Genomic DNA, 21,260 nt, shown 5'->3' on the forward strand with positions numbered 1-21,260 from the left:
TTAGAAAATTTTAGTTCTACCTGTGACCGCATAGAGGGCGCCAATACTAACTTTTAAACGGAAAGAGATAGAAATTAGGTGTCTTCCACAAAGTTGTAGAACAGGCATTTTTCAATAATTCTTCTGAACATCTCGATATATTATCTCTCTTCTATAAAAAGTTAGTGTTGGCGCCCTCTATGCGGTCACAGGTGGAACTAAAAATTTTTAACTGAAACGTAACTCTTATTATGTAATATAATTCTTCTGAACATATTATTGAGCTAAACCTAACGATTATTTCACAAAAATGTATAGTTCGTGGGAATCGAGTACTGGTACACAACCATGCACTGCCAGGCCCCATGCAAAACTGACTCAGACATCACTTCGTTAAAAGTTTAATAACTTTTTTTAAGAAAGCCGGATTGACTAGCAGTCTTTGACAAAATTGTAGACAATTAAATTATCTTTCTTATTTTCACTTACAGTGATAATACGATGCATACAGTGCCATCTAACGGTGAAAATGCGAGCTGGTGGGTTTTCGCTATATAAATTGTCGAAAAATCCCATACAAACTTCAGGAACGTTGGTCCGGTAGCTATACTTGTCCGATTTGCTTCAAATTTGGATCAAGTACTCCTGGCGAGACTAGGGATCGATACAGGGGTGGGCCGATAGGGGTCACTTTTGTGTCCCTCTAATGTATATGCTTTGGTCTAACGAAACAGCACGTTTCCTACTAAGTTCTTTAATAACTTTGGTCCAGTGCAGAGTGAGGTTATGTCACGATAGTTCGCTACAGTTTGCTTACCACTTTGTTTAAAACTGGAAACATAACTGATTTTTTCCAACACGGAAATGCTGATTGCTACAGTGATAGGTTGAAAATTAGGCTCGAAGACGTAGATGTTGAAGACTTTAGCTGTTTTATGGCGGCTAGAATGTCTTCGTTGAATATTTCCAAAATTGATTACACATTCTGAAGGCCATATTACATCTAGGTTGAATTAGCCGAAACTTTTTTAAACACACTCGAGAAATGTTTCGCAAATAGGTCACAGATGCAGCTTGTTTCATTTGCGAGAAAAATATTGGAAGGAAGCACATTTTCTTACGTTTCCCCTTAACGAAAATCCAAAACTGTTTTGGATTTGTTTTCGGGCTCGATTGAGTATGTGCTACGTGTCTGGAATAGAGGAAGCGATTATATGTTCTGTAACTGTAACTACCGAAGCGCTAGAGAATGCTGGTTATTGGTCATGGACGGAGTGCGAGAACATGTATTCTGAAAAGCTGTTTCAGGACTAGTGAAAGTTGTTCTACGGTCACATACACATCGATTGAATGATTCGACAAAACTCCCAGTCAATTACCACCTAGTGAGTTTTGAAGCCTAATGAAATTCACCTCCGAGAAATTGAACTCCCTGACATCCAGCATTTCGTCATAAAGGACGAACTGGCGACTAATTTGCGTTACTAGAAGAGCGGGTGGATGTGCGTCACAAGCAGCTAACGACTCAAGAACTTTTAGAACAACGGGGTTTATTAAAGATTCTTCATTTACAATTAGGAGGTCCAGGGTACAATTTCGTCTGTTATTTACTGTACACATTTGTAGCATGTTCCATACATACACTCCGTCGAGTTAGGCATCCAGTAAGGGATCTGGGTTGGCATACCTGGAGGGGGTACTCTTCCAAAGTTGATTATAATCACCATAATCACCAAATAGTAGATGAGTCGTGCTGGGTTGAATGGAAGCTGCGATGTCAAGTGCCGAGTCTATGTGCTTCTGAATAATATCTACATCACTTGCGGAATTGGAATTTGCTACACACAGTTGATGGAGATCGCTACTATGAGTTTTATGGTTGTGGACGAGAGTCGGTTGGAAACTGCGATAAACACACCGCCACCACATTTTTCTCTGTATTCTCTGTGTCGCGATCGTTGCGGTAAACCGTGTAATGAACTGATTTGATCATTCAGCCACATTTCGGTCAGAACAATAAGATCATATTCGGCATTTGAAACAGTTGCGAACAACTCGTCAATTTTTGTACTTAGTTCTCCCACGTTCTGATAGTAGATACTAAGATGTTCCTGCAATTAATAATCTGACGGAAAAGCGGTAGAAAAACGAGTGGCGATAGTGGTGGCGTTCGCCTGTAATGGAGGTGGGTTTTCAGCGAGGGCTGCGTCTGTACTTTCTACCTCGAAATAGCATATACATTCATTGCATTTACCTGCGTGCACAGATGCGGGAATGCCAAATTGGTCTGATTGTTTTAGACTGCTGTTATCTGACCAGAACAGACTACGATTGCTTTCAGGTTTCGTTGTCAACATACAGGCGTCAGGGATGGAATCAAGTTGATTATGTACGGTGGTAAACTGCAATTGTGGATCGAATTCAGGGTGCGCAGAATCTATAGTAGCTTCAGGAGGACATATACCTTCCTTAGCCTTATCTAACCAGATGAGGTCGCTGTCATCGCTGACTCGTTGTTCTAATCGAGTTTCATTATGGGTTGATGTCTCTGCCACAGAAGAAACTGTCGACGAAGAAGCTATCTCTCGGGCAATATCGATCATATAGATTGGTTCAATGGCACATCAGCAGGTGGGTGCAGTATCATCAGGGCCGTCGCGTGGTCCTCTGGCGCCCTTTTTTTTTATTTATTAACAGATTAAGGCCGAAGTGGCCTGTGCCGTATACAAAAGATTCCTCCATTCCACTCGGTCCATGGTAGAGATGCACCGAATATTCGGTCGACCGAATATTCGGGCCGAATACCAGCCGATTTTGATTAAAGCCGAATATACGGTACGCCGAATAATTAAACATTAAACATTCGGTATTCGGCTAAAAGCCGAATAGTACTATTCGGTGCATCTCTAGTCCATGGCCGCGCGTCGCCAGCCACGCAGTCTGCGAAGGGTCCGCAAATCGTTTTCCACCTGGTCGATCTATCGTGCTCGCTGCGCGCCACGTCTTCTTGTACCGGTCGGATTGCAATTGAGAACCGTTTTCACCGTAGTCGTCCGATTTTCGCGGTATGACAGATGGGCGGCTCCCCCAACAGCTGATGCAACTCATGGTTCATTCGCCGTCTCCATGTGCCGTCTTCCATCTGCACTCCACCGTAGATGGTACGCAGCACTTTCCGTTCGAAGACACCAAGTGCGCGTTGGTCCTCCACGAGCATGATCCAGGTCTCGTGCCCGTAGAGAACTACCGGTCTAATCAGCGTCTTGTAGATGGTCAACTTCGTACGACGGCGAACTCTGTTCGACCGAAGTGTCTTGCGGAGGCCAAAGTAAGCACGATTTCCTGCCACGATGCGTCTACGAATCTCTCTGCCGGTATCATTGTCGGCGGTCACCAGTGAGCCCAAGTACACGAACTCTTCAACCACCTCGATTTCGTCGCCACCGATGCAAACTCGAAGCGGGCGGTTCTCATTCTCTTCTCGTGAACCTCTTCCTATCATGTACTTTGTCTTCGACGTGTTGATGGCAAGGCCGACGCGCTTGGCTTCTCTTTTCAGTCTGATGTAGGCTTCCTCCATCTTCTCAAGGTTTCGTGCAATAATATCAACGTCATCGGCGAAGCCAAGTAGCTCAACGGACTTTGTGAAAATCGTACCACTCGTGTCGATCCCTGCTCTTCTTATTATACCTTCCAGCGCGATGTTGAATAACAGACACGAGAAACCATCACCTTGCCGTAACCCTCTGCGTTATTCGAAGGGACTCGAGAGCGTCCCTGAGACACGTACTACGCACATCACCCGATCCATCGTCGCCTTCACTAATCGCGTCAGTTTGTCCGGGAATCCGTACTCGTGCATAATCTGCCATAGCTGATCTCGATCGATAGTGTCGTATGCGGCTTTGAAGTCGATGAACAAATGATGTGTGGGCACATTGTACTCGCGGCATTTCTGCAGTACTTGACGAAGAGCGAACACCTGGTCCGTGGTAGATCGTTCGCTCATGAAACCCGCCTGGTACTGCCCCACGAACTCTCTTGCAATTGGTGGTAGTCGACGGCATAGTATTTGGGAGAGTACCTTGTAGGCGGCGTTCTGCAGGGTGATTGCTCGGTAATTACAGCAATCCAGCTTGTCGCCCTTTTTGTAGATAGGACACACGACACCTTCCATCCACTCCTCCGGTAAAATCTCCTCCTCCCAGCCTTTAGCCAGTGGCTCGCCATCGTGTTTTAGTAGCTCGCTTGGTATTTGGTCAACCCCAGCGGCTTTATTATTTTTGAGCCGGCTGATCTCCTCCTGGATTTCTTGGAGATCCGGAGCCGGTAGTGTAATGTCTTCCGCGCGTGCTCCCAGGTGCGTTACCGTGCCATCCTCGTCGTCTGCTGCGTCGCCGTTCAGGTGTTCTTCGTAGTGCTGCCGCCACCTCTGGATCACCTCACACTGGTCCGTGAGAAGATTCCCGTTTGTATCTCTGCACATGTCGGCCTGTGGTAGGTGGCCCCTGCGCGAGCGGTTCAACTTCTCGTAGAATTTCCGTGTGTCTTTAGCGCGGTACAGCTGCTCCATCGCTTAGCGATCTCGGTCTTCCTGCTGGCGCTTTTTGGTCCGGAAAACCGAGTTCTGCCTGTTCCGTGCCTGTTTATATCGCGCCTCGTTCGCCCTCGTGCGGTGTTGCAGCATTCTCGCCCATGCTGCATTCTTCTCTTCGACTAACTGCTCGCATTCGCCGTCGTACCAGTCGCTTCTTCGGTCCGGGCCCACCGTACCTAGTGCAGTGGCTGCGGTGCTACCTATGGCGGATCGGATATCTCTCCAGCCATCTTCAAGGGCAACTGCGCCTAGCTGCTCTTCCGTTGGTATTGCCACTTCCAACTGCTGCGCGTATTCTTGAGCCACTCTGCCATCTTGTAGCCGCTCGATGTTTAGCCGCGGCGTTCGGCTTCGACGAGAGCTATGCACTGTCGAAAGTTTTGAGCGCAAGCATACTGCAACCAGGTGGTGGTCCGAATCTATATTCGCACTGCGATAAGTGCGGACGTTTGTGATGTCCGAGAAGAATCTACCGTCGATTAGAACGTGGTCGATTTGATTTTTTGTTACTTGGTCCGGTGATCTCCAGGTGACTTTGTGGATATCTTTGCGAGGGAAGAAGGTGCTTCGAATTACCATTCCACGGGAGGCTGCGAAGTTCACACATACGGGATGCAGGCTGTTAGGCCCGATCACCGGTCTGTACATTGCCTCCCTTCCTACCTGTGCGTTCATGTCGCCGATGACAATTTTCACGTCTCGCAGAGGGCAACCGTCGTATGTCTGCTCCAGCTGCATGTAGAACGCTTCTTTCTCGTCGTCGGGTCTCCCTTCGTGTGGGCAGTGCACGTTGATGATGCTGTAGTTGAAGAAACGGCCTTTGATCCTCAACTTGCACATCCTTGCGTTGATCGGCTGCCACCCGATCACACGTTGGCGCATCTTGCCCAGCACTATGAAGCCGGTTCCCAGCTCGTTGGTTGTACCACAGCTCTGGTAGAAGGTAACCGCTCGATGCCCGCTTTTCCACACCTTCTGTCCCGTCCAGCAAAGTTCCTGCAGCGCCACGATATCGAAGTTGCGGGGGTGTAGCTCGTCGTAGATTATCCTGTCACATCCTGCGAAGCCGAGCGATCTGCAGTTCCATGTTCCGAGTTTCCAATCGTGATCCTTTATTCGTCGCCTGGGTCGTTGCCGATTGTTCTGGGTCGTATTCTCTTCTGTATTGTTCGTTATGTGGGTTTTTTAAGGGGCGGCTTATAGGGCCTACGCCAACCACCTGTCTCGCCGGTGGGCCATCGTGCCAGGACTGCTTAAGGTCCCACCTGGACACCAGGACAGGTTTACACCTTCCGAAGAAGGGTAACCCCCCCTTCCCAGCCAGCATACGACCAAAGTTCCCACCGGGGTTGGTTACCCGATCTTCACTAAGGTTACTCGTATCCCAGTCGAAGCCACAAGGAGGCCAGGGCTAGGAGTTACTGGGCAGGAAGCTAAGGACCGCAAGTGGGGTCTATTTTATGCCTTCAGGTACAAGAGGCTTACGCACTGCCCAGTCATTGTCGACCATTGTCTGGCGCCTTTGGTGGAGTCTTATTTTTGCGCTCCTTTGATGTTTACTTGGGCTTTCGTTTCAGCTTGTCTGCTTTTCTGTTTTTTGAAAATGTTTCGAAAGCCACGTGGAAAACCGATATTTTACAACTTATTTCGGGTCTTACTATCAATAAAACACTAAAGTTTTGCGAAATTTCAAATATATGTGCAGATCTGTCTGTAATATTATTCAAAGTCCGATGTTCGACGCTGACGGACGAAATATTCTTTCGGAGATTGTAAAATCGATTGACGCTATGTATTTAAAGGCGACGGACGAAGAATTGTACTGAGAGACCGTACGAGTAGATCGGTATACTAAGCAGATGATTTTTAGGGTACTCAACCCGTCTCTATCTTACAACAATCCGAAGAATTCATTTAAATACTTGTTTCTTAACAAACCGTTAAATCTATTTATGAGGGATGGAAACTTGAAAAATACTGAAAAACCTGATATCCAAAAGATTCAACCGAAGTTCGTTTGTGGTTGACTGTTTCATGGAAGTTCCAGCCGCAATATCTAGACCAATATACTGATAAGACAATTTTTAGGAGTTGTGGCCTGATTGGACATTCCAGTTCTCAGATAATAATAACGCACCTTTTTGCACATGCGAGTTGAAGCTTTTTTTTGTCTATTGTTGTTTTCACATTATTCGTGTTAATTGTTAAGAAAATCGGTATCTTCCAGCCATACATCAAGTAAAGATAGGTGACCACATTATTTCTCTTCGATCTTCTGGTATGTCTTTTAATTTTTATATCACCTGTAATTTCTGTCTCTTCCTTCGTGCACAAATAACCCTCTTCTGATAAAAGCCAGTTGATGGTAAAACGAGATGCGTCCTCAAAGACTCCGACTCTCCGTTTTAAAATCAAACGCATTTAACTCAGTCGGACTATACCTCCTTTAGGATCAAAGCTAAACCGCTAAGTATTCTAAAGTTTTCGAAAGAACTGACGCAGAAATATTCAGCTGTGACAGAAATCTTAAAAAATCGCTCTGATAAGCTAGGTTCTCCGTCTAATGCAAGCAAATGACGTTATTGGTGGCAAGTCTTTACGAGAGTCTGCCGCATCTACATACCCACTCACAAAGTTGAGATCGACGGTGTGTTCACCGAATAAGATCCCTCGCTCCAGTGAGCGAAGATTTTAAACGGGAATCGCACAGAACGGGATAGAATTCTATATTCTTTCAAACATGTATGACATGACGGTTCTCTGATGGAGGGACGTACTGGTGCTGGTATCTACTGTCGTGAAATGAGATAGGAACAATCTCACTCACTAGGTAGGTACTGTACTGAATTTCAAGCAGAAATTTTTGCGATTATGTGCGGGATACAATCGGCCCTTCAATTGAGTTTGTCCGGTAGAGTTATAAACTTCTGCTCCGATAGTCAGGCTGCAATCAAGGCCCTTAGCTCAGACAAATCACGCTCCAAGCTAGTGATCGCATGCCGAACCCAAATCGAAGAACTAAGCATTGTCAACACTATCTACCTTGTCTTGGTGCCCGAACATTCCGGTATTAGTGGAAATGAATTGGCTGACGAATTGGCCAGGGCAGGTTCAGCAACTGACTTCGTTGGTCCTGAGCGTGCGCTGCCAATTTTGACAAGTTGGATAAGGGAAAAATACGGTCCTGGGCTTCGTACGAGCACAGCAATTATTGGAGAAAGCTACAAACGTGTCGCCAAACAAAGGCGTTTCTGGAACAAACCAGTGATCTCGAAAAATGTCCTACATTTTTCGAAGCTCCACTTCAGCATGCTAACCAGGGCTTTAACCGGTCTTTTTCATCTGATCTTTGTGAACCCGACTACGTGACCTCTTATCAACTGATATGCAACTGTCCAGCGGTAGCGCAATTGCGATTTCGAGTTTTCGACACCATGTTTGGACGACTGAAATTCAGAGACATACTACAGTTTCTTTTCCCATGTGTTAAAGAGATTTAGGCTTACTCGCAGGCGAGTTGAACTACTTGTGAGTTTAACTTGCCTGTTGTTTATTTTTGTTTTTGTGGTATTATTTTTCCCACCCTTCCAATTCTACTTCCCAGCACCTTCTGAAATGATGAAAAAACACGGCAAGGCACAAATCCCCGAATACATACTGGGAACGTGCCATTTAAGCCAATATATTCTGATTCCTAAACCGCTAAGTATTCTAAAGTTTTCGAAAGAACTGACGCAGAAATATTCAGCCGCGACAGAAATCTCGAAAATTCGCTCTGATAAGCTAAGCTCACCGTCTAAAGCAAGTAAATGACGTTATTGGTGGCAAGTCATTTACGAAAAGGACTGCCGCATCCACACACCCACTAGCAAAGTTGAGATCGACGGTGTGTTCACCGAATTGAGTTCGCTTTTTATAAGATCCCTCGCTCCAGTGAGCGAAGATTTTAAATTGGAATCGCACAGAACAGGATAGAATTCTGTCCCTGCAAACATGTATCGGGTTACTTTTGGTGGGACCGCGTGTCATGCATTGCACTAAATACAAGCAAATTGGCCATTGTAGCAATGACGACCTATGTGGCAAGTGGGCAGAAAATGATTAGGATGACTTTTGCATTGGAAATGCTTAAAAGTTTGCCTATTATGGGGAGAGTCCACATGATCTATTATCATGCTCCGCATACAAACAACACCCAGAGAATCTCAAGCGTTTTTTTAGAAGACGCCCTAAACTCTATTTGGCAGAAATCTTGAGCGTTTTTTCAAAACGTCATATCTGCAATGAGTTACTCTCTTTGTTTACTTTCTCTTCTGTTAATAATTCGGTCACTTTGACATTTATCCCTCAGCTCTTTGCATAATATGCTAGTTAAAACCACCGTCTTTCGATCTGTACTGTAAAATAAGTGAAAAGTGTTATAGTGACACCGTAAAAATCGAAAGAGAAAGTATAAACAGAGAGTAACTCATTGCAGATATGACGTTTTGAAAAAACGCTCAAGAAATACTAAAGAGAGTTACGCCACTCACCACGATAAATCTTGAGCGTTTTTTCAAAACGTCATATCTGCAATGAGTCACTCTCTTTGTTTACTTTCTCTTTCGATTTTTACGGCGTCACTATAACACTTCACTTATTTTACTGGTTTTAACTGGAATATAAAGCAAAGAGTTGAGGGATAAATGTTAAAATGACCGAATTATTAACAGAAGAGAAAGTACACAAAGAGAGTAACTCATTGCAGATATGACGTTTTGAAAAAACGCTCAAGAAATCAGTATAGTTTCTTGGTTCAAGAAGAGTACGACACTGACGACCCCCTTGTATCAACATCTGTTACTGCTCCTAAAAACAATAGTCAGATGTGATTCTTGTAAAAGCTAATATTTTCCTCTTGAGAGACCATCAAATATTCGAGATAACGCTGACACTAAGCCGAAGCGAACATCCTGTAGTCTAAAAAATATTTTATAGGCTGTGTAATTTTTCGTTCGAAAAAAAAAAGGTTTTTGTGGACAGAAGCCCTAGTAGAGTAGTTGTAGTTGAAAAGATTCATAGATAATATGTTAAAAGATCTTTAAATTTAAACCCACATTTTAAAAAATAATAGAACTTTCCGAAAACATATCAAATACATTTGATTTGTATTTTAAACAACATAAGCGTCCAAATATGTCCGTTTTCCTTTTATATTGTGAAAACTTTTTGTGGTTAAATTATGTGATACGAGTGCGGAATCAAGTATCCATAAGAATCAAGTGTCCTAACTCTCCCTTACGTGTTATTATTCTTGCATCGCTTCTGGAATCGGTTTTGATCGATTTATATCTCTCTAATCGATTGAATCCAAACAGAAATCAATAACCTTTGCATTAAAAATCATATTTTCAACCCAACAAACCATATCAAAGCTCATTTCGCAATTGCTTCTAGCCACTCACCGAAACATTTGCGATTTACCTGAAAAGCCACTCACACGATTCGCCACACAGCATCCGCCTATAATCTATCTCATTCCCTGTAGCGATGAGGCGCATCTGCGAGCAAAGATTCTTTCTCATTCTCTCGGCAATCTCTTCCGATCTCCCGCTCCGAAAGCTGTGTGCTTTCATTCATCGAATTTTTGGTGTGTCGGAAAATTTTCCCATCCATCCATCCATCTGAGACGGGCAGGCAAATGTGTGTTCAACTGCGTCCTCGCGAAAGATGATCGATGGTTTTCCTCAATCGATTACGGTGGATCTTTTCACAAACAAGCAGCATCTCAACGGCAAGAACTATGAAGCAAGGATATAAGAGAAGATTCCTACTTGGACTGGCAGCAATCACCGATTTCAACTTTTTGAAAATTTGAAACAAGATGAAAAAGTTGTTCAACACTCAATAGTGGTTGAAAAAAAAAATAAAAGGTTCCTAGAGTGACAGTGCGGAAATCGGTGTGTGAAGTGTTTTGTGAATCAAGGATTTTAACAAAAATGAAAATGAAAAACTAACTAAAATTGGCGTTTTCACTGGGGTGCCGCCACAAAACGTCAGCAACTGTGTCCAGTTTTTTTTGTTGTTCTGTGCTGTGCTAAGCGAAAAAGTGAAGCAAAACGCCATCCAATCAATCAAAGTCAGGCAAAGGATTACTGCCACTGGATTGTGACCACCCCCGGATTATTCCTTACAGCACCTCCACACAAACACGCACGCACACATTCAAACACACACACGCTCACTCACAAACACCAATAGCACCCATACAAACACATCGACGCGGACGTGAAACGGAAACGACGGGAACCAATTTGCGCCCTCCCCCGCTCCGGTGTCAGACACGAGTCAGAGTGATCATGAGCAGCAACATTTGGAACGGGCTGATCGATCGAAGTCGGAGTGGATTTTTACGGAATGTCTCGGGACGGCTGTTCGGTATGGTTGCCACCTTTTCGGCACTGCTGCTGGTCATCGGAGTCGGTAAGTGAGCCAATTTTTTTTCTCGATAAATCGAGATTTAAATATTATTTTCATCAATGGAACTATTTTAGTGTCGTATTTGAACAAGGTTGTTCCTATATGTAGGTAGGAGGTCTTTCTCTCAGTTCCCGATTTTCAGTTCTGGAAAGATGATGGGCGTTTGTCCGCTCGTCAAATGTGTGCAGAGAAAATCATAGGAGAAACACTCCGGAAAGCTTTTCTCATACAGCATCCTATCGGTAAAATATCCCACTGAGGAAAAGCTGGGATGCTGGTGTAGTGGCTATCTACCTACGCGTTCGCATAAGGACTAATGATAGAATTCTCTCACGAGAGCGGTTGCTTTTCAGATTTTGTGTTATTTTGGTACCAAGTGCTGCTCGCACTAACGTGGAATGTGAACTGACGGTTGGTAGATATAGGCTTTTAAATTTGTAAGCTGCTGTTCTATCGCTAACAACTCTATCCAATTGGGTCATTGAATGAAAAAAAAATCTTCCGGTCATACGCACATCGATAGGGCTCAACTTCCAGAATGTAACATGTAACAATAATTTTATTTTTCAACGAAAATGTGAACAGATTCTCCCCTTTGAAAAAAATCAGTAGTTTATGTTTGATAATCTTAGAAAACAATATTCTTTGATGACTACGTTCATAGTAAATCATTTATATTTTGTTCCTGAAAAACTCTCGAACTTTTCTCTTCATGCCAGTCATAAGATTTTGCACAAAATTAACGGTTACTCTTCAATCAGTTTTAAACTACACTTGACACACAGACACGAAATTATTGCGACACCGAAAATATCATGCCAATTTTCTTATAATGTTTAAAATCAAACCAAAATTTTTGGGTAGTTTTATACATATATTTACTTCGAAAATCAGAAGAAAAGTTAATCGATGGAGCCTTGAGTGTAAAATTGAACGCATTTTCGCTTGATGCCCTCCATCAAAGTCTTTACAGTGTCATCCGGTACTAGCTTCTTAGTTTTTTTTCCATTTTCTTAACATGTCCTTCTCTCCTTTGACTGTCTTCTTGCTCTTCCGAAGTTCCCGCTTCATCATTACCCAGTACTGCTCCACCGAAAGCAGCTCCGGACAGTTTGGCGGATTCATGTCCTTTGGAACAAAATGGACAGAATTGGCCTCATACTACTCCAGGACACCTTTAGAATAGTGGCCTGATGCCAAATCTGGCCAAAATAGCGGAGCTTCGTCGTGCTGCTGCAAGAACGGCAAAAAGCGCTTTTCGAGGCACTCAGATTTGTTGATCTCGCCATTTACTGTGCCCTTTGTCACAAAAGGCTCACTCCTCAGTCCGCAAGAGCAAATGGCCTGCCAAATGATATATTTGGAGGCGAACTTCGACATTTTCTTCGTCTTAAATTTGTCGTCCACATAGAACTTGCTCTTGCCGGTGAAAAACTCCAACCCCGGAATTTGCTTAAAATCGGCTTTTATATACGTTTCCTCGTCCATCACACAGCAGCCATATTTTGTCAGCATCTTCTCGTAGAGCTTCCGTGCCCGAGTTTTAGCCGTCGATTGTTGCCGCTCATCGCGGTTTGGGAAGTTCTGTACCTTGTATGTATGTAGTCCAGCTCTCTTCTTTGCATTCTGGACGTAGCCCTGCGACATGCCGATCTTTTTAGCCGAATCACGGCTTGAGACGTTGTTCTCCGGTACCGGTTTTCTTCCAGCTCCTTTGCCGTAGTCCAACGTCAACCGCTTCAACACTCTGGAGACGGTTGAATGGTGAATGTTCAACAACAGGTCAGGAATTCCAGGTGTTTGGAAAGAATTTGTTCTCTCGACTCGCGTTGGTTCACGTCCATTTTCGTTGAATCGAAAAACACGACTTCGAATTTGACAGCATGTAAACAATACACATCAATGAGAAAGTGTGCAAAATATGGTTGATTTTTACCCAATGGTAAAGTTATGCCCTGTTGAATGTGTCGCAATAATTTCGTGTTCGCCCTTTAAACTGGCATCACAGAATATCCCATAAGCTTTGCATGGGCTTCCTCCTCTACTTCCCCCCACAAAACCATCATGCTCGTATAGCTGCACTTCTTGACACTTCGTTAGTCTGTGTATAAAAAGTTCTGTAGTTTAAACCACATTTTCGAGATGTCTTCGATCAAATAGACTTCTCGCCCATCTTTTCTCAAATGCCGTTTAATTAGTACATAATACAGTAATGTATAATGTATCATTTCAATAACATTCCGTAAATTTATTTATTTATTTTATTTTCATCTGACCTACATGGTCTACATGAAATATAGAATGAGGAAAAGCCCAGTTGGAGTCCATCAAACAACCTCCAAATGCGCGTAAAAACCTCATTATCTTTTCACATATACATATTAAACAATATTACACATTACATTACATAACATTACATTACATTACAATGTGTTACTAATAATACATCTAACAAATCAAAATCCCTATCTAAATCACATCTTATGCACTAAGTTAGCCATTTAAGCCTATTTTTAAAAACGTCACTTGATACAGAGAAGTCAAAACATTCATAAACATTATTAAATACGCAACACATCGCCCTTATGGGTTAATTCTGTCCATAATCAGTACTTTGATAGTCAAGTCTTAAAAAAATTCCACGATCTTATACTTCTAGCGGGCACATTTACATTAATCTGAGAAAGTATATTTGGGGCATCTATTTCACCAGTTAGAACTTTCCCTACAAACACGGCTCTGGATATATTTCGCCTTTTTGAAAGAGGGTCCATGTCGAGCAGGCGACAGCGTTCAATGTAAGGTGGCAACTCTATCGGGTTGCGCCATGGCAGGGTTTTAAGGGCATATCGGAGAAACCTAGCTTGTATAGATTCAATTCTGGTAATCCAGACATTTGTGTACGGACACCAAATGACAGCTGAAGCTTCCAGGATGGAGCGTACAAGAGAGAAGTACAGTGCTCTCAGAAAGTATGGGTCAGTAAACTCTTTGGCTATTCTAATGATAAAACCAAGGTTCCGGTTGGCTTTCGCAATGATGTGGGAATAGTGATCTCTAAACGTCAATTTAAAATCCAGCTGTACACCAAGGTCCCTGACAACTGACACTCTATCCAGTAGTTTCCCTGAGATAGTATAACACCACAAAATTAGATTTTTTCTGCGCGTGAAAGAAATTACTGAGCATTTGGATACACTGATAGTCAACCGATTTCGAGTACACCAGTTACAAAATTCATCTAGTTGTCGCTGTAGTTCAATGCAGTCCAATTCAGATCGTACAATAAGAAACAGTTTAAGATCATCTGCATAGATAAGTTTGCATCCTGGTGGAAGGACATTACAAACGTCATTGAAGAACAAGGAGAACAGCAAGGGTCCAAGCTTACTACCCTGGGGCACACCTGATAAATTTATAAAGTTATGTGACTCAACATTTCCTACTTTGACAGATAAGGTACGGCCTACAAGGTATGATTTAAGCCACTTGGTGAAGTTGAGTGAGGCACCCAATCTTTCAATCTTCGCCAGTAGGAGCGAGTGATTAACACGATCGAACGCTGCTTTGGGATCTGTATAAATAGTATCCACTTGTGCTCCGCATTCAATACTTTTAATACAATGTGAAGTGAATTGTGCTAAATTCGTGGATCTTGATCTACCTGGGAAGAACCCGTGTTGATCTGTTGATATATATGTTTTGGCTTCCCGGAACAATACATTGCTTACTAGAATTTCAAATAACTTGGACCCCGCACAGAGAGAGGTTATGCCCCGATAATTTGCTATGTCCTGCTTATCACCTTTTTTTTAAAAAAAAAAACAGGAAACATAACCGATTTTTTCCAACAAAGAGGAAACGTCCCTTGCGACAAAGATAGATTAAAAATCATCTTTAGGGGAGCGGAAAGAGCACTCGCACATCTTTTTAAATTAATGACAGGAATCCCATCAGGACCAGCCGAAGTCGAAGATTTCAATTTATCAATAGCAGCAACAATGTCTTCCTCCGTAAAATGGATGTTACCTAGGTCCATCACACCCCTGGGAACATCTCGTAGTCCGATTTCGACCTGTTCTGGAGTAGTCGGAACTGTTTCAAATGCACTCGAAAAATGTTTTGCAAACAGGTTACAGATACCGCGAGTCGTGCTAGAAGTTTCATTTGCCAAAGTCATACTAGAAGGAAGTCCACTCTCTTTACGCTTCTCATTTACAAAAGACCAGAAACGTTTGGGATTTCGCTCAAGGTCAGATTGCGTTTGTAATACATGCCGAGAGTATAGGAAGCGGTTATAAGCTTTGTAATTGTTGCTAGCATATATGAATTTCCGCGTTGTATTGGGATTTCGTCGGTTGGTGTAGTGCCGAAGCGCGGCTGCCCTCAGTCGTTTAAGTTCTCGGAGACGTCGATTGGACCAAAGTGGTTTTGGTTTAGGACGCGGGGCTGGGACATATATTTCAAACAGTTGGGTCAGGATCGATGAGAACTTTTCTACTGCGTCATTTACATCGGTTGCGTTACTGAGCAAAGTCACCCAATCAACCGTTTGCAGTGAGTTGTTGAGTCCAGGAAAATCGGTTTTTGAAAAGTTATACTTCAAATCGTCAAGAATCTCGTCAAAAAATAACCTGTCCAGGACAGGTCTGCTCAACTAAGAGGGGAGGGTGATGCGAATCTATTTCAACGAGTGGCTCATCTGCACGATAGACATGGCAGTTCTTGTATGCATCTTCATTTACAAACAGAAGATCTAACGTGCGATTTAGTCTGTTCGTGATCGTACACATTTGCAGCATGTTGAGTAATGACATCCCGTCAGTAAAGCAACGCTAGATCTCGAAAGGGATGAGTCGGAATGGTCGGCGTAAGCATAACCGAAAGAAGTCGTTTTCCATACAAGACCAGGCTGGTTGTAATCTCCAAATAACAAATGAAAAGCTTGGGGTTCTAGCGAATTAGCAATGTCAAGTGCGGATTGAATATGGTTCTGAATAACGTTTATGTTATCTGCGGAGTCCGAAGGGAGGTATACGATGCCCACGCATGTGTTATTACCATGGCTATTAAGGTTTACCCAGAGTTGTTCTACGCCGTTACTGTTAAAACTTTTTTGTTTAGACGCTAACCGATTAGAAACAGCTATAAGTACACCCCCGCCCCTTTGTTTTACCAGAAACGACTGGGTCACGATCGTTACGATAGACCGTATATCTAGGTCTAAACAGCTGCAGCGAATTGATTTCGTCGTTCAGCCATGTTTCTGTCAGGATAATGACATCGTGCTCTGCGTCCGATACAGCTACGAACAGCTCATCGATCTTTGGGCGTAGTCCTCTCACGTTCTGGTAGTATATTCTGAGCTGGGAACGGGAATTCATTTGAAGGGAGGCAGTATCTGCATGTCTAGCTTCGAAGGAACATATACATTCCTGGCATTTACCTGGAGAAACAGTCGTGGTGTCTTCATAATTTGAGTCACGGATAGCTAGGTGGAAGTCAGCTACGGAGTCGGAAGTATGTTGTCCAACGGTAGACTGGAACCGAAAATTACTTTGAGGGGGTGCAGTATCACAGGTAGCTTCGAGAGGGCATATACCCTCTTTGGCTTTACCTGGAGTAACAGAAAGTAATCCGTTCAGATATCCTGGTATGCTGGTCAACGGTAATTGCTATTCGTCACGACTAATTTGCTGACGCTTTCTTTCAACAAGCTTCCTATACACAGCGCATTCGAAACTGTAGGCTGCATGTTTTGTCTCCAGATTCAGCTTCCGGTCCCTATTCATCTGAGCGCAATTAGCACAGCAAAGTAATTCTGATGCACATTCTGCTGTAATGTGGTCCCCTGCGCGTTTAGAGCAGACCTGAGAGACTTTGCATTCAGTACTCTTATGCCCATACGCACAGCATTTAAAGCAACGTACTATTCAAAAACACTCAACCACTCTACATCTTTCCCAGCCAATGTTTACACGCCCTAACTTGAGCATGGTCTCAAACGAATCAGCATTCACTTCAATCACATAATTAAATGCTGTGTAATCATTCCGCTTAGTTTTAAATAACGTTATGAGTTTTAACTCTGTTAAGTTCACTGATTCATTTTGTTCTTCCAGGCTATTTTTAAGTTCACTCTCTGACAACTGTTCCGCAATTCCCACAATCTTCAACCTTGGTTTTGCCGGTTTCGGAACTGAGATTTCATAATTCTCCCCAAACTTCTCTCTCACCACTGCCACAACTGATTCTATTGCCTCCGCACTTTTCACACCGAGGATGATTGAGCCACCATTGCCTTCTCGAACAATTTGAATTTTATTCGATGCACGGTCAATTTGGCTACTCAATTCATTCTTTGTTCCTAGCACTTTGATTCAATTCTTTAGGGCGGACTAAAATAACGGGTTCATTCTTACGAGGCTGTTTCGGGGTTTCACTGGTACACTTTTCACTAACTTGCGAGTATGGTTTCAACGAACTAGAGCTTTCACCAAATGTTTGTTCTTTTTCAACTCTGGGCCGTTTTCTAGGCCTGAGATTCCTGCTCGGACCAGCTGGGGTGGCATCTTTTTCGCCAGCAACACTTCCTTTTTTCAAAACTTCAGCAAATGTGCACGATTTCTGTTCGACCAATTTTCTGCTTTCAGTTAATTCCTGGAATTGTAAGCTAAATCGTTATGTAACATGTTTTTGCTAAAGAACAATTTTTTTTCAAGGGATCTGTTCCGTGATAGGAGATGGGGGGATAGAGAAACTTGTGACAATTTGTTACACGGGGGAGTCAATATGGGCATTTTTGAGTTACGTAATTTATGAATGGTCTCCAATTGGTTAGCAATATCACGAATAGAAAGCGTCTTGTTTGCTCTCAGGAGGAATACGACTGTATGAGGCCTTTTTTTCTTCGGGAGAAGAATAGAGGTTTTTCTCAACTTTTTCATTATTTCGTGTATCGCTAACTTTAAACACTTTGCGATAATGGCTCATGATAAGTTCTCCGTGAATCACCTATGCAGAATTAATCATCGCAAAAGGCGCCGGGCATCGAACGAAAACAGCTTACTTCCACCATCAAAGAGATGGAGCTTCGAACGAAAACTGTTCAAGATTTGTGGATCCAGCGATTCCGGTTGAAGGGGGGCTTCCGGCTCACTGGTACCCCGACGACCCTATACTGGTGGTTTGTTGCGTTCGGTGCTACTCGGCATAGCCCCCGACGATGGAGATAGCCTATCTCGGCGGAGAGTTCCCCGACGAAAGAATGTCTCCCGCAACCATTGACGGTTCCGTTATTCATCCTTCGATGCAGTCCAGCAGAATGCCGAGGTCAGTCCTGCGATTCTGGGATGAGGATTGCGTACGGACCACTAGTGCCCCGACGATTCAAGTCGGCGATTCGCTACGGACTACTCGGAATAGTCCTCGACGGTAGATATTTCCTACTCCGACGAGGAGTTCCCCGGCAGATCTTCTGAAACCGATGCTACCCAAGCAGATGCGGAGCTCGGTCATGCGACACTGGGTGGAGGGTGACTTCTAGTTCACAGGCGCCCCTTTGTCGGTGCTACTTCCCGATCTACTGGAACTAGTCCCTTGCGGTGGACCTAGCCTACTCCGAAGAAGAAATTTGCCGACGTTGAAATGTCTCTGGAAACCGTTATCTCGATGCTGGTCGGTTAAGTGCCGTGGTCGGTCCTGCGATTCCGGGGGGAGGATGACTTCCGGTTCTCAGGTACCCTGACGACCTACCGTCGACGCATCGTGCGCTCAGTCTAGTCCCCAGTGGTGGATCTAGCCTACTCCGGTCGCGCCCAGTGGTCTACTTTATCTCTCTTCCTCAGACTGATTTGTCAAGTGCCATGGTCGGTTCGGCGATTCCAGTTGAAGTGTAACTTCCGGTTCATCGGTGCCTTGACGACCCGAGACCGTGTACTGCTACGTTGCTGGTCGTTGCTCCTCTCGCCAGCTTCGGTGTAACGCTGACATGATCTGAACAACTGTTCTGTTCACCGCGTCCCATTTTTCTTTGTCCGCGCACATGCTTTGGACAATATTGGGCATGTTAACATCCTCACCGACAACGGTTCTCATTTAGTTTTGCCACGTGCTCAGGATTTTCCTCTGCATCATGGCACGCGATGCAGAACGGCAAACTCGCGTGGCCAAACCTGTTCAGATACTTTTTGAAACAGCCATGACCAGACAAGAACTGCGTCACCCACACCAACAGGCATGGAATTAGTCGATGGGTTCTTCTACCTTTTACAGCGTTATCCAACTGATGCTGTCACTTGATTAAGGTGTCAGCTCGGGCTCGTTTACGAACTTCGCTCGTGCCTCTAGTCCTATAACACTCGCTATCTTCTTCCAGTAGAAGATTTACGGGAATCTTTCCAGCCATCACGTAGGCTGCCTCTGATGAGATAGTTCGATACGCGCTAGACGCCCGCATGGCCATCAACCTGAACGTGCTGTCCAGCCGAGATGTGTTCCTCTTCGACTGTGTGTGTTTACAGATTTAAAAAGCTTCGAAAACCTGGCCTGCGGTGTATTGGCACTGTATGGGACTCACGACTCACGTTTCATGAAACTACAACAAGGTATTACTTCATAGGGGGAGCTCGTTGTTCTTTCGTCGAACCTGCTTCTTCTGCTCTATTTCGGAGCCTCACTTGATTCATGAAATGGCTCGACCTTTGAACTTTGATTTAACACTTAACTCTCCTCTTGTTTCTTGCCTCCGTCTTTTACTTCACTATTTTAGCTCTAGCCCCCGTAAGCCGTTTCGATGCTGATTCCATGAGGCATTCAGCTCTCAGCCTTACCACAATCTAATCGGATAGTCCCCGGGGGTGAATTAACCCTACTCCGACTGAGAGTTTTCCTACGGAAGAATTTCTCCCGACACCGATAGCCGCTTTCTGGAGCCATGTAGCTTACAGCTTTATCGAGATCTACTCGGTAGGGTGTCGAGGTCGGTCCGGTGATTCCGGTGAAGCTTGACGTCCGGTTCACTGGCGCTTCGACGACCCGAACCCGGGCCAAGTCGCATACTACTCAACTAGTCTCTGGCGGTGGACCTAATCTACACAGGTGGAATTTCTCCCGAGACCTGATTTGTGGTTCCACGACGGCTTTCTAGCGGATGAAGCTACTTTGCTGGCCCTTCGCCACTTTATCTGCAGCTCGTTACTATTCTATTGACAGCGTCCCACATATACTCGTAGTGGCACATCTCTTCGACAAGACCAAGTATTCCAGTGTCTCTTGCGTTCACGCACTCCGGGAAAAGGGGTGTCGAAGCATGTCCAAACCGATGCAAGGACTTCGGGAAGCATCCGTGCCCGGACAAAAAGTGCGTCAAATGGAAGTTCACCTCTGCATGCTTCCTATGCACCCGCGCCAACACATTTGGGATAAGTCGGTGGGTCCACCTTCTTGCTGCTACTTAGCCAACGAGCATTCCACGTCCTCAGCCAGAGTGCTGCAGATGTGAACCATCCAGGCGATGACCTATACCGTCTCTGACGATATCGTTTTGTACGTGCTCGTGACAAGAACAACCATTAGGCGAAACGTGCTTGTCAACGTTGTCCGGTTCTGCTTTGAGTTCAGGGGGCAGCAGCCCTACCCGTACCCGCCAGGAGACGTCTCGTGTGGCATCTTCTTGCTCCTCCAATGTTCGGCATGATCCTTGCCAATACGTTAGTTTTTCTCGCATACATAGTCGACATGGATGTTGCAATATAACCGCTCGTCGACCATCACCACACCAAGGTGCTTCAACGCACGCATCGATGGAATTGAGTGTCCGCTGACGCTGATCACGACACACTGGATTTTAATCGGTTGCTGACCAGCACTACCTCCGTCTTGTGGTGAACCACGATGCCTATTGCCTCAATATCTCCACTTCTTCGAGAGTCTCTCCGATTATCGTCAGGACAATGTCATCTGTATCAGTTCTAATGTTAATACTCCGTTGTACATAATATTTCAGAGCGTTAAGCGGAGTATAGAGCCATGAGGTACTCGCGCCGTGACCCTATTCGACTTTTGCTCCATGTTCGTCTCGTAGACCAGTACTCCAATAACTTATCAGAACCTTACACAAATTGTCCGGGACCTGCATTCTGTACAACACTGTGGCGCTATTGAACACGTCGATCGTAACCACGGCGCAGTAGCCACTATCCCTTCTCCTTTGCTTCATTGTTTT

At 44.3% G+C, this 21,260-nt stretch overlaps 2 protein-coding genes across 4 annotated transcripts in view; one reads left to right on the plus strand and one right to left on the minus strand.

Annotated features, from left to right (window-relative positions):
• The window catches only part of LOC131683272 (gamma-aminobutyric acid receptor subunit alpha-6), a 221,155-nt gene that overhangs the window by 195,268 nt on the left and 4,627 nt on the right, over positions 1-21,260 (minus strand). The gene's annotated exons all lie outside the window — the stretch shown is intronic.
• The window catches only part of LOC131683257 (low-density lipoprotein receptor-related protein 4), a 110,456-nt gene that overhangs the window by 5,024 nt on the left and 84,172 nt on the right, over positions 1-21,260 (plus strand). For 2 of the 3 annotated variants that reach the window (XM_058965089.1, XM_058965105.1), the window contains exon 2: positions 10,340-11,038. In XM_058965089.1, the coding sequence (XP_058821072.1) occupies positions 10,915-11,038 (124 nt within the window). In that variant the 5' untranslated portion in view covers positions 10,340-10,914. Of the gene's footprint in view, positions 1-10,336; positions 11,039-21,260 lie in introns of all 3 variants that reach the window. The other variant, XM_058965097.1, reaches the window with a different exon arrangement.

Source organism: Topomyia yanbarensis, chromosome 1 (genome assembly GCF_030247195.1).
Source record: "Topomyia yanbarensis strain Yona2022 chromosome 1, ASM3024719v1, whole genome shotgun sequence".
Lineage (NCBI taxonomy): Eukaryota > Metazoa > Arthropoda > Insecta > Diptera > Culicidae > Topomyia > Topomyia yanbarensis.